The sequence below is a fragment of the Enhydra lutris genome, unplaced genomic scaffold, assembly GCF_002288905.1.
Source record: "Enhydra lutris kenyoni isolate GAN:26980312 unplaced genomic scaffold, ASM228890v2 scaffoldscaffold39, whole genome shotgun sequence".
Classification (NCBI taxonomy): Eukaryota; Metazoa; Chordata; class Mammalia; order Carnivora; family Mustelidae; genus Enhydra; species Enhydra lutris.
In genome coordinates this window covers 23,651,201-23,665,371 of record NW_019154123.1, presented here as the reverse complement: position 1 = coordinate 23,665,371, position 14,171 = coordinate 23,651,201, and the positions used below count along the sequence as shown (strand labels likewise).

The 14,171-nt window shown below is 36.6% G+C and overlaps 1 protein-coding gene across 1 annotated transcript in view; it reads left to right on the top strand.

Annotated features, from left to right (window-relative positions):
- LOC111154986 (golgin B1) overlaps nt 1–14,171 on the top strand; it is a 107,761-nt gene that overhangs the window by 82,540 nt on the left and 11,050 nt on the right. The window contains exon 15 of the mRNA XM_022514957.1: nt 9,490–9,668. Within this exon, the coding sequence (XP_022370665.1) occupies nt 9,490–9,668 (179 nt within the window). The remainder of the gene's footprint in view (nt 1–9,489; nt 9,669–14,171) is intronic.

The following is a 14,171-nucleotide window of genomic DNA, read 5'->3' as shown; positions in this document are numbered from 1 at the left end:
CAGAGAGGCAGGCAGAGAGAGAGGAGGAAGCAGGCTCCCCGCTGAGCAGAGAGCCCGATGTGGGGTTCAATCCCAGGACCCTGGGATCATGACCTGAGCTGAAGGCAGAGGCTTTAACCCACTGAGGCCCCCAGGCGCCCTCACAATTAGGTCTTAAATCCATTTAGGATTTATTTTTGCATATGGTGTAAGGAAAGTCGTCCAGTTTCATTCTTTTGCATGTAGCTGTCCAGTTTCCCATTCCATTCCTATTTGTTGAAGAAACGTTTTTCCCACTGCATGTTCTTGCCTCATTTGTCTTATATTAATTGACCTATAATCATGGGTTTGTTTCTGGGCTCTCTGTTCTATTCCAGTGAGCTATATGTTTTTATGTCAGTGCCATATTGTTTTGATTATTACAGCTTTGTAGTATAGCTTGAACTCTGGGATAGTGTTACCTCCAATTTTGTTCTTTTTCAAGATTGCTTTGGCTGTTTGGGGTCTTTAGTGGTTGCACACAAATTTTAGGATTTTTTTTTTTTTTTTTTTTTAGTTTTGTGAAAAATGTTATTGGCATTTTGATAGGGATTGTATTTGATTATAAAGTTGACATTTTAATAATATTTGCTCTCCCAATCTATGAGCATGTAGTACCTTTCCATTTTGTTTTTTTCTGTCACCAGTGTTTTATAGATTTTATAGATTTCAGAGTACAGGTTTTTCACCTCTTTGGTTAATTTTATTCTTAGGATTTTACCATTTTTGGTTGTAGTTGTAAATGGGATTGTTTTATTAATATCTCTTTCTGTTGGTTCATTAAGTATATAGACATGCAACAGATTTCTGTCTATAGGTTTTTGTATCCTGTGAACTTAGTGAATTCATTTATCAGTTCTTGGTGGCGTCTTTACGGTTTTCAAAATACTGAGTTTTCTTTCTTACCAGTTTGGATGCCTTTTCTTTTTCTTATCTGATGCTGTGGCTAGGACTTCCAGTACCATGTTAAATAAAAGTGGTGAGAGGGAAAATCCTTGCATGGTTCCTGACCTCAGGGGAAAAGCTCTCAGTTTTTCCCACTGAGTATGTTGTTAGCTGTGGGTTTTCATATAAGGCCTTTATTATGTTGAGGTATATTCCTTCTAAACCTGCTTTGTTGAGGGCTTTTATCATGAATGGCTGCTGTACTTTGTCAAATACTTCTTCATTTATTGAAAAGATCATAAGGTTCTTATAATTTCTTTTATTAAAGTGGTGTATCATGTTGATTCATTTGTGAAAATTGAACCACCCTGCATCCCAGGAGTAAATCCTACTGGATCACGGTGAATGATTTTTTAAATGTATTGTTGGATTTAGTTTGGCAATATTTTGTTGAGGATTTTTGCATTTTATGTTCATCAAGACTTGTTGACTGTAATTCTCTTTTCTTTAGCGGAGTTTTTATCAGATTATGGAATAGGGTAATGCTAACCAATGACTTTGGGAGCTTTCCTTCTACTTCTACTTTTTGGAATAGTTTGAGATGAACAGGATTAACTTTTTCTCAAATGTTTGGTAGAATTCACTTGTGAAGATGTCTTGTTTTTTAGGAGTTTGTTGATTACCGATTCAGTTTCTTTGCTGGTTATCAGTGTGTTCAAATTTTCTATGTCTTCCTGCTTCAGTTTTGGTAGGTTACATGTTTCTGCGAATTTATCCATTTCTTCTAGGTTGTCCAATTTGTAGACATATAATTTTTCATAATACTCTCTTAAAATCTTTGTATTCCCCTGTTGTGTCACTTATTTCTCCTCTTTCATTTCTGATTTGGAGTACCCCCCTCTCCCTTTTTCTCTTTTTTGATGAGTCTAGCCAACATTTTATCATTTCTGTTCATCTTTTCCAGGAACTGGCTCCTGCTTTCATTGATCTGTCCTTCTGTATTTTTAGTTTCCATTTTGTTTATTTCTGTTCTAATTTACTATTTCCCTCCTCCTTGTTTTGGGTTTTGTTTATTCTTCTTTTTCTAGCTCCTTTGGCTCCTTTTCTTGCTCCTTGAGGTAGGCCCTATAAACTTCCCTCTTAGAACTGCTTTGTTGTGTTTTCATTTTCACTTGTTTCGATATATTGTTTGATTTTCTCTTTGATTTCTTAGTTGACCAATTCATTAGTAACATGTTATATAATCTCTGTGTATTTGTGTTTTTTTTTTTTTCCCTTGGGGCTGATTTCTAGTTTTATAGCATTGTCAGAAAAGGTGTATGATATGACTTCTGTCATTTTGAATTCGTTGAGACTGGTTTTGTGGCCTAACATGTGATCCCTTCTGGAGAATGTTCCATGTGTACTTGAAAAGAATGTGTATTCCACTGTTTTAGGCTGGAATATTCTGAATATACCTGTTAGGTACATCTGGCCCAGTATGTCATTCAAAGCCACACTTGCTGATTTTCCTTTTTCCTTGTTGATTTTCTGTTTGGATGATCTATCCATTGATTTCAGTGGGGTGTTAGTCTCCTGCTATTATTGTATTACTATCAATTACTTGTATGTTTGTTGTGAGCTGCTTTATCTATTTGGGTGCTTCCATGTTGTGTTCATAAAATATTTACAATTGTTACATACTGTTGGATTGTTCTCTTTATGATTATGTAATGTTCTTTTTTGTTTCTTGGTACTGTATTTTTAAAGTCTATTTTGTTCACTGTAAGTATTGCTACCCTGGATTTCTCTTGAAATCCATTTGCATGATAAATGTTTCTGTATCCCCCTCATTTTCAATCTGCAGATGTCTTTAGGTTTGAAATGAGTGTCTTGCAGACAGCATCTAGATGGTCTTGCTTTTTTATCCATTATGTCACCCTGTTTTTTGATTGGAGGATTTAGTTCATTTACATTCAAAGTAATTATTGATAGGTATGTACGTATTGCTGTTTCGTTACTTGTTTTATAGTTGTTTGTAAATCTTCTCCGTTCATTTCTTCTCGTGCTCTCTTTTCTCATGGGTTGCTGGCTTTCTTTAATGATGTACTTGGATTCCTTTTCTTTATTTTTTTGTGTATCTATTACCAGTTTCTTGATTTGTGGTTACCATTAGGTTTATATTTAATATCTTATGCATATAACAGTCTGTATTAAGTTGATTGTTGCTTAAGTTTTTTTTTTTTTTTTAAGATTTTATTTATTTGATGGGGCGCCTGGGTGGCTCAGTGGGTTAAAGCCTCTGCCTTCGGCTCTGGTCATGATCCCAGGGTCCTGGGATCGAGCCCCGCATCGGGCTCTCTGCTCAGCGGAGAGTCTGCTTCCTCCTATCTCTCTCTGCCTGCTTCTCTGCCAACTTGTGATCTCTGTCAAATAAATAAATAAAATCTTAAAAAAAAATGCTTTAAAGATTTTATTTATTTGACAGAGAGAGAGAGACAAGTAGGGAGGAGCAGCAGGCAGAGGGAGAGGGAGAAGTAGGCGCCCCATGGAGCAGTGAGCCCCACGTGGAGTTCGATTCTAGGACTCTGGGATCATGACCTGAGCTGAAGACAGACGCTTAACCAACTGAGCCACCTGGGCGCCCTCATTGTTGCTTAAGTTGGAACCCATTCTTAAAGTACCAAGATTTACTCCTCTCCCCTGCATGTTTTAGGTGTAGTGTTATACTTTACAAAGTTTTATTTTGTGAAAACTTTGACTGGTTTTTTATAGCTATACTTAATTTTACTGCTTTTGTGCTTCCTATTTTTCTTATTCCTGTTTATGGTCTTTCCTTTCCACTTGAAGAATCCCCTTTAATATTTCTTATAAGGCTGGTTTAATGGTTATGTATTTCTTTAACTTTTGTTTGTCTGGGAAACTTATCTCTCCTATTCTGAATGACAGCCTTGCTGAATAGAGTGTTTTTGGTTGCACGGTTTTTTTTTCTTTCAGCACTTTGAATATCATGCCACTCTCTTATGGCCTGCAAAGTTTCTGTTGAAAAATCAGCTGATAGCTTTATGGGCTTTTCCCTTGTATGTACTGTGTTCTTTTCTCTTGCTGCTTTTAAAATTCTTTATCATTACTTTTTTGCCATTTTAATTACTCTGTGTCCTGGTGTGGACCTCCCTGGGTTGATTCTGTTGGGGACTCTCTTTGCCTCCTGGATCTGGATTTATGTATCTTTCCCCAGATTAGGGAAACTTTCAGCTATTATTTCTTCAAGTAAATTTTCTGCCCCCTTTACTCTCTGTTTGTCTGGGATCTATATAATGCAAATGTTGTTACTTTTGAAGATGTCGCTGAGTTCCATTAATGTATTCTCATTCTTTATTAATCTTATTTCTTTCTCATGTTCAGCTTGATTGTTTTCCATTACTCTGTCCTCCAGGTCACTGATCTATACTTCTCTTTTCTCTGTTCTACTATTTATTCTCTCTAGTGTATTTTTTAGTTTTATGTCTGTATGTTAGGAAAGTAAGCAACATCAGGTCAGCTATTGCAAGTAGCAGCCTTATAAAGAAAATGCCCTGTGGTGCTCTGCAGTGTCCGTTGTTCACCAGCACCTGACACTTCCAAGACGTCTCGTGTGTGTTGTATGCACCCGCCTATTGTGGCTGAGCTGTGTTTGCTTTCAGTGTAGTCATCTGCAGTGGCTCTCTTTGCTTGTTTTAGGCAGAGTTTGGTCCCTGTGTTGTTAATGGGCCACTCTGGGGCTGCCTTGGGCTTGCGTTGGGTCAGACCAGGTGTTTGCCAGAGTCGCGGTTGCAGTGAACTACAAGGTACTCTCCCTGTGTTATCCCCTGTTGCTGGTGGCTGGGGCCTACAGTCAGACAAGATATCTGCTCCCAAACCACTGCTAAGACTTCAGTCAAACTCGTATGCATGGTTATCTTCCCCCCTCCCTTGTACAGGAGTCACTTTGGAGTGGCACTGGCCCCTGTTGGGGCTGCTTGCACAATGTCACACCTGTGGCACCACTTTGGATATATTCCTGCTGAGGCCAGGTTGGAGGGGTGAGTCTACAGAAGAGCCCAAGGGTGGGGTATGCTGTTAGCAATCCAGGTAGAACGTGTTTGTGCTGTGCTGGTGTCTGTATATGTAGGCTGAGGGGTAGGAGGGAAATGGTGTTCGCCAGCTCTTTTGTTCTTGGAGAAGTCTCCCAAAGATCCCTGACCCTCCAGCACACACTCTTAGATTAATAAATAAATCTCCTTCATGTATACCTCAGGCATCTTCCAAAATGCTGCTTTTATGCTGTATCTCAGCGAGGCTGGTTTTTTTTGCTATTTATTGGCAGGGACTCAGTTTCCTCTTGCCCTCCATCTCCCCCAGAGCCAAGCTGCTCATTTTTAAAGTTCCAGGTGGTAAGCCCAACTGATTGCAAAAACTCCAGGTATTAATCCCCTCTGGTTCTCAAAGCCAAATGTTATGGGAGTTTGTCTTCCCAATGCTGGTCCTTGTGACTAGGATGCCTGGTGTTGAGTCTGCTCCTGTTCCTTCTCTGTGTTTGTAGTGCCCCTCCCTCCCATGGAAGTCTCATGGATCAACTTGGTTACCAATTGTGGTTACCTTCCACCTTTCCTACAATTTTTTTTATGTGGTCTCTCCTCTATGTTTAGCTGTGGAGAGTCTGTTCTGCCAGTCTTTGGGTCATTTTCTGGGCTGTTTACATTGGTGTGGGTTTATCTAGTTGTATTCATCAGATGAGGTGAGTTTAGGATCCTCTGACTCTGCCATCTTTCTTAGAAGTCCTGTAAACTCATTTCATTCTGAAAATGACTTGAAGTAGTGTATCTTGAAGTTGATTTCAAGATAATATAATACAAGTAACTGAGAAGGAAGAGAAAATGAGGATAGAGAAAAAGGTTAAACCAGGAATAAATTTAGTGTCCCTAGGAGATATCACAGTATCTTTTTAGAAAGATAGGTCATCAGTTCTTTTCCCAGTTTTCTGGCAGCCATCAGAAATGAGGAATTAAAGAGCCTTATACATGAATTGCAGTGTCCATATTTTAGGGAAAAGGAAGAAAAAAAGCTGTTTGTTTAATGTAAGAATAGTTATTAAGTATTGAGGCCTGCAAGAAATTCCTTCTGTGCTTCCATAGAGAGGACTGTATGAAGTTGTAAAACATCCTTTACTTCTCTACAGTAAATATAAGTGTTTTATAGGGTTTAGTTTAGCTCTTCCTTGCTGTAACTGCATAGCAAAAGAACTTTGTATAATTTCCTAAACGTACTTATACAAATGGTTAAAATGCAGTCCCAGACACACAGCTTTCTGGTGATCTGGTCTATTTTAAGATTAACATTTAGAGTATCTGGATTAGAGGAGGGAATAAAGAATACATTTAGTGCATAAAAAGTCTATTGTTTAAAGAATAAAGTTATATATATGTCACTAAATTCAGCATGTCACTGAATTCTGCATGTTTGATGAGAAAAACAAACAACACCTGTACTCCAACTCTTTCTCTTTCTCCCAAGGCAGTTTACTTTGAACTCTCTTATTGTTTTGGTGTTTTCTCAGTGTCTACATATCATACTTATAATGGATCTTGGGTTTTCATTCTTTGCATTAGCTATTGATTTTCTTTTATGCTAATGGGGTTTAGTTCTCTTTTCTCCCCTTCCACAGTGCATATGCACATACTCAGTATACAGTCTCTTCCCCATTCTGATGTAATTTAAATTTTGGTTAGTGTAATATTTATGTTTATATCAATGTTTACATTTTTAGGACTACAAATGAGAGCTGAGACATGTTATTTTTATTTTCCTCAGCATCTTTTCCCCCCTTAGAGTTAATAACTGTTTTTGTTGTTATTTCGTTTTCTTTGTATTCATCAATGTAATTTAACTCCAGGTTTATTGCCATTTATTCACATGTCCTGTTAAGATGTTTATTCCTATCAATTTTGTATTTATGAAGAAAATTTGGAGTCGCTTTCTTACTCTTATATGAACCAGGTTACTGTTTTCATCCTAGGATAGCTCCCTTCACATCTGTCCTCTGTTAGATCTCCTGTTTCTTCTATTCCACGTCTTCCTCATCTTGGTTTTGTGTCATTTTGTTGAAAGAAATCATTTAGTAGCTCCCTAAGAAAAGATACAGGGGAGGTAAATTTACTGAAAATGTCTTTTCATCTCCCATAGTTGATTGATAGTTTGGCTAGGTATAGAATTCTAGGCTGAAAATAATTCCCCTTCAAAATTGTGAAGACAGGTCTGTTACCTTTTAGTTTACATTGTGGTGCAGGAGTCTAAAGCTGTTTTGTTCCCTAATCTTTAAATCTGATCTGTTTCTTTATCTCTTTTTCTCTCTCTGTCTCCTTTTCTCTCATCTTTTTCTGGAAATGTACAGAAGTTTTTAGTCCTGTGTATTCTGAAATTTTATGACAATGTACTTTGATGTGGGTCTATTTTCATTCATCATTGTGTCTAGTCCTTTGAATCTAAGAAGTCATATTCATCAATTTTGGGAGATTCTTTTCAATTATGTTTTACCAATTTTCCCCCATCCTTTTTCTCTGTTGTCTTTTTTTTTTCTTCCCCTTGAAAAGCCAGTTATTTAGATTTAGGACCTTCTGGTTTGATTGTATGATTTTGTTAAATTCCTAGTCTTTTGGCTATACTCTGGGAAGATTTTCTCACCTTTATCTTTAGAGCCCCATATTGAGGTTTTCATTTTTGCTATCATGTTCTTAATTTCTAAGGATTTCTTTTTTTCTTTTTCTTATCTCTCCAAAAATAGTGGTGGCAATTTTGTTCTTTGATGTTTTCTTATAATGAAATTTTCTTTAATATTTTTTTCTGCTACAGTGTTTCTGATTTCTAATAGTCTCTCTTAAGTCTTCAGGTATATTATATTCTTTCCCCTGCTAAGCTCTTTTGAATTACTTTTGTTCTAGTTCTTTTCTTCCTAGCCTTAGTGATAGCCATTCTCTGGTGAGCGTTAACCCTTGATTTACTCTTCATGTTTAAGGGTAAGGTCTAAAAATCTTGTGAATGGGGCTTACCAACTGTGAGGTTGGTGATTGCAGGGTGATGTTGCTGAGCTTTCTCTGGGTAGTCCCAGTCTTGGTATCTTTAGTTCCTCTTAGGCTGGTTAGATTTTCTAGAGAAGACTTATCATTTCATGCATGGATGGTAAAGGCCTGGGTGCCAGCACTGTCCATGTTGAGTAGGGGAAGGGTTCAAGAATTTAGGAGGCATATATTTACTTGATCACCGTTGTTTTAGAGTAGTACCTTTACCTTCAGTTGTGCCTGGTATCTAATGGTCCAGAGACGACTTTTGCCTTCTCCAAAGAATAAAACTCTAGTTGTCTGTTAGAGTTAACAAAAGATGTGCAACTGAGGAGAGTATTTAGGGATGCAGTTGTTTTTAAGCAGCTTTCATCTAATCCTCCTTATTTCAGCTACCACCTTCTCCCTACCCCCATCACCATCTTCTCCAGAGGTACCTGGTGCTGTTAATTCCTGAGCCTTTTGAAGATTCTACAGAGTAAGTTCTGTTGGTTCTTGGCTTTCCTTACTGCCAGCTTAAGATTTGGCTTTCCCAGATCTGTTAAGTCAGTTACTACTTAATGCATCTGCTTTTCAGCTTCCAAAATTAATTTTGTTGCTGCTGACTCCTCTCTTGTTCTTCCTGTTCTTGTGTTTTATGCTTATAAAATGATGCCTTTATTGTAGCTTTAATGATGTTTCCAAGAGTGGGTGAAAGAGACGCGTGTTCAAGGCCCCCTTTTAATCCAGATGTCCTAACATTATTTCTTACTACCAAGCTTTTAGTGAGTGCTGGGGATAAAGAATTTGAAGATGCACCTGGAATGTAGATAGGCAGTTTTGTTGATTAAAGGCAAGTCCATCATCATTGTATCATCATCATCATCATTACCATCACCACCATCTCCATTAATTTTCTCATTTAGTTCTCATAATCTAAGTACCATAAGGGAGGTAAGGGAAATTAAGATGAGGGAAATTTTATAGGTATGGGAAATTAAGGCTTAGGGGTGTAAGGAATATGTACCAGGTCATACAACCTATGTGGGCAGCATGTTGGACCCCAAAGCCTAAGTAAGTGCTCTTAAACCACTGAGCCTGGGCATTGCTACCTTCTTTTTATAGTCAACATCAGCTAAGCTAAATTAAGGTTGATACCCATATAAGAAAGTTTAAGAGCCTAAATAGGGCACAGAGCTAAATAGAAAGTCAAGTTGTCTTTACATTTCTTGTTCTGGGGAGTTAACACCTACAAAGAAACTGTAGGTCCTTTAAGTCTGTCCTATGTCTGAGCTTTAGATCTAGAGTCAACCTAAGACCTTGGGGGGAGGGGCCTGGGGTACAAGTTGCAGGAATGGTCAGACCCTGTAGCCTTGATGGTGGCTCTCTTTAGTTCACCGTTTTAGAGATTTGTGTTGCAAATATATGTTAATGAACTTGTTAGGTGCTGACAGTATGTTGTGGTGTCTGACTGACTTGTAGGGAGCTGTTGATGACTTAGAGCTTGGTAAATGAGATGTGCTAAATCACCCTTTTACTTTCCCTTTGGTTAAAGCTGAAGGAATTGAAGAATCTGCAGCAACAGTACTTACAGATTAACCAAGAAATCACTGAATTACGTCCACTGAAGGCTCGACTTCAGGAGTATCAAGATAAGACAAAAAATTTTCAGATAATGCAAGAAGAGCTAAGGCAGGAAAATCTCTCCTGGCAGCATGAGCTGCATCAGCTCAGGTATGATCATCCCTGCATTTTGACCCTTTTCTTTTAGGTTTCTTTTTTTTTTTTAATTTTTTATTATAAAATAATTATAGTTTTATAAGAAGTTGCAAAAATAATACAGGGAACTCCTGTGTACCTTTCATGTAGTTTCCACCAATGCTAACATCTTACATTACTATAGTATACCCAAATCAGGAAATGACATGGGTGCAATTCAAAGACCTTCTTCAGATTTCATCAATTTTACCTTCACTCAAGTATGTGTGTGTGTGTGTGTGTGTGTGTGTGTATACTTTTTCATATGTGTAAATACATGTAATCATCACGACAACCAAGATACACAAGTGCTCCATTTCCACAAATAATATCCCTTGTGGTACTAATTTACATCATAATCTTATTCCCCATGCTAGTGTCCCTTACTCTGACTACCACTAATTTGTTCTCCATCTCTATCATTGTGCCATCTTTGAGAATATTTTTTGAGTTTTTATTTGAATTCCAGTTAGTTAACTTACAGTGTTTTAAGTGGAATCCTACAATTTGTAACCTTTTGAAATTACCTTTATTCACATATCATAATGCCCTTGAGGTCCATTGACATTGTTCATATATCAGTAGTTCATTCTTTTTTATTGATGAACAGTGTGTCATAGTGTAATGTACTACTTTAACCATTCACCCATGAGTGTTAGTTCTGATTTTGTTATTATTAATAAAGCTGCTATAAACATTTGTGTATAGGTTTTTATGTAGACAATAAATTTACATTTCTCTGAGATAGTTGTCCAGGAGTACAAATGCTAGGTTGTATGGTAAGTATCTGTTTAGGTTGTCAAGAAACTATAAAATTATATTCCAGAATGACTGTACCATTTTATATTCCTGCCAGCAATATATGAGTGATCCAGTTTCAATATCGAATGCTATATCCTTGTGAGCATTTGATATTGTAACTATATTTTAATTTTTTAATAGGTGTGTCATGCAATCTCATTGTGGTTTAATTGGCATAATGGCTAATAATGTTGAACATTTTTTAATTGCTTATTTGGCATCCATATGTCCTTTTTGATGAAATGTTTGTTCATGTGTTTTATGTTTTTTTATTTGGGTTGTTAATTTTTTGCTATTGAGTTTTGAGGGTTCTTTATATGTTCTAGGTATAAGTTCTCTGTAAGATAGATGGCTTATAAATATTTTCTCCCAGTTTGCAGTTTATCTTTTCATTCTTCTCAATAAGGTCTTTTTAATTTTAGTGAAATCCAGTTTAATGATTATTTTTCTCTTTAAGCAGATTCAATAATTTCTGTTGTTCTGTCTTCAAATTCACTGATTCTTGATTCTTCATCACTTTCAGTTCTAAAATTTCCATCCATTTCTTTATATCTTCTATTTCTTCACTGAGGTTTTCTCTATTTTTTTAAATTGAATAATAGTAACATAAGTTTCATCTGTACAACATAGTGATTCAACAATTGTATGCATTATGCAGTGCTCACCATGATAAGTGTAGTTACCATCTGTCACCATACAAAGTAATTACAATATTATTTAGTATATTTCCTATGGTGAACTTTTCATTCCTGTGATTTATTTATTTTATAACTGAAAGTTTGTCCCTCTTAATCCTCTCACCTATTTTCCCCATCCTCCAACCCCCCTCTCCTCTAGCAATCACGTTTGTTCGCTTATTTATGAGTCCACTTCTTTTTTTTTGTTGATTTGTTCTTTGTTTTTCAGATTCCATATATAAGTGAAATCATATGGTATTTGTCTTTTCTGACTTATTTAACTTAGCATAATACCCTCTAGGCCCATCCATGTTGTGAACAGCAAAACTTCTTTTTTTAGTTGAGTAGTATTTTCATATGTGTGCGTGCAGGTGTGTGTGTGCACACCAGATCTTTTTTATCCATTCATCTACTGATGGATACTTGAGTTGCTTCTGTATCTTGACTATTATAAATAATGCTGAATATATGTGAATAATAATGCTGTATAATATGAACATAAGGATGCATATATCTTTTTGCATTAGTGTTTGATTTTCTTTGTGAAAATACCCAGTAGTGGAATTACTGGGTTGTATGTATTCTATTTTTAATTTTTTGAGGAACCTTCATACTGTTTTCCATAGTGGCTACACCAATTTACATTCCCAGCAACGGTGCCTGAAGGTTCCTTTTTCTCCACATCCTCACCAACACTTACTATTTCTTGTCTTTTATGATTCTGACTGCTGTGAGGTGATACCTTATTGGGGTTTTGATTTGCATTTCTCTGAAGATTATGAGGCTGAACATATTTTCATGTGTCTGTTGTCTATCTCTGTATCTTCTTTGGAGAAATGTGAAGCTTTCTCTGTTTTCAGTGTGTTAGTAATTGCTTGTTGAAGCATTTTTGTGGTGGCTGCTTTAAAATCCTTATATAATTCTATAACATATAATTCAACATCTCTTTCATTTCCGTGTTATCTGTAGATTTTCTTTTCTCCATCAAGTCATGACTTCCCTGGTTCTTAGTATGATGAGTGATTTTCAGTTGTATCCTGAACATTTTATATATTATAAGACGCTTAAGTCTTACTTAAATCCTCTGCTTTAGTAGGCTTCCACTGATACTTTACTGCTAGATGGTGGGTGAAGTCCAGTGGGCTCCCTACTCAGCCTTCACTGATGCTGCAGGGGAAGAGGTGCCTTGATATTGCCAGGAAGAGGCAGAAGTCCAGGCTCCCCACCTGTACTCCACTGTCAGCTGCAGTTGAGGGGGAAGCAGTGCATCATTACTGTTAGGTGAGACTAGATGACCAAGCTCCATACATGGGCTCCATTGATACCACTGGAGGGTTGTGGAGAAGGGCATTTCATTATCACTGGGCAGAGAGAAGAGAAAAAAATTATTTCTAGTCTATTGATTTTTTACCTCCCTTCTATCCCTATTTACCTTTCTATTAGCTTTTCTCTCTTCATCTCACATTTGAGCAATTTTGAAGAAAAGTAATTAATAATATCTCGAGTAGAAGTAAATTTTAAGGGGATAGAGAGGAAGATACTTTACTTCATATTTAGAAGGAAGAAGAAAATGAGGACATAGGTTTGATTCCCTGACTTTAAGACCAGTTTCTTTTTTTTTTCCAAATGGAATAAATTTTAATTGAAGATACAAGAAATTAAACACATTGCAAAGTGTTAATAGACCTTATAGAAACAAAACCTTTCATGTTTCCAAAAGTCAATATTTTAGTTCTTTTTTTAAAATTTAAAAAAAATGTATTTTTTTTATATTACATTATATTACATTAATAATAATGTATTATTAGCCCCAGGGGTACAGGTCTGTGAATTGCCAGGTTTACACTTCACAGCACTCACCATAGCACATACCTTCCCCAATGTCCATAACCCAACCATCCTCTCCCAACCCAACAACCCTCAGTTTATTTGTGGGATTTAAGAGTCTCTTCTGGTTTAAGACCAGTTTCTTTAGCTGAATATCTTCAGGACCTCAGTCTTCTGCTCTTGATCTACTTTGGGGAAATTAACTTTTCAAACATGAAAAAGCTGGAACATCTTCTTCAAGCTTTGGTTTGGCTGTTAGCCTCAGGGTTGGCTTATTAGGAGAGCCTGGATTTATACCATAACCTTTCTCTAACCCCTTTGGCTACTGGTTTGCTTATTCTGCTCTGGTTTCTGTGCTTTGTTATGTAAGCAGAGTAAATGAGTTATATTCCTTTATGGCTGAATTCTATGAGGTAATCAGCTTTGTTCCTTAGGCCCTATTTTCTAGTGAGCATCTCTTTCCACACCCTAACCACCTTCCAGAAAAATGGCAGCTTGAAGCTTTTATGGAAAATTACGATCTTTCTTCTGCATTCCACTCTAATTGTTCTCACTCATTTTTCACAGACAAATATCAAAGGAAGTGTTGAAAATCCTGTGCCTTTTACATGTAATACATGTAAATACATTTACATTTTATAATACATTTACGTTACAAATTACAATTACATGTAATTACTTGTAATACAATTTTTTTTTTTTTTTTAGTTTCTAAGTTTGGGCTCTCTCTTTTTTGTTTTGGCTGTAATCCAACTGACTTAGCAAAGCAGGGTTATTTCATAACAAGTATATGCCATTTAGAAGAGAAGGGACTGTTTTGCCTTATTTCTAGAGTGAAACACAAGTCAGATGCAATTCAAACAAAACCTTGTACTGTTGGGAAAAATAGAGACATGGGTACTATTCAAAGTGAAGAGATGCTGCAGGGATTTGATTACAATCCTAATGAGTTCTTTTAGACAGAGTGGAGAGAGAAGTAGAACTAAAGAATGTGGCAGAGGCACAGTTTTACCTAGTGCTACAAAAAAATGAGCTGGGGTCAAACAGAAGCCTCCCTCTTGGCCAAATTTGGTGAATACAAATAGAAATATCAGCAGCTCATATTTTTGGGTGATTATGATATGTCAGGCTCTGTGTTTGGTGTGTAACATACAGTGTCTCATTTAATCCTTAG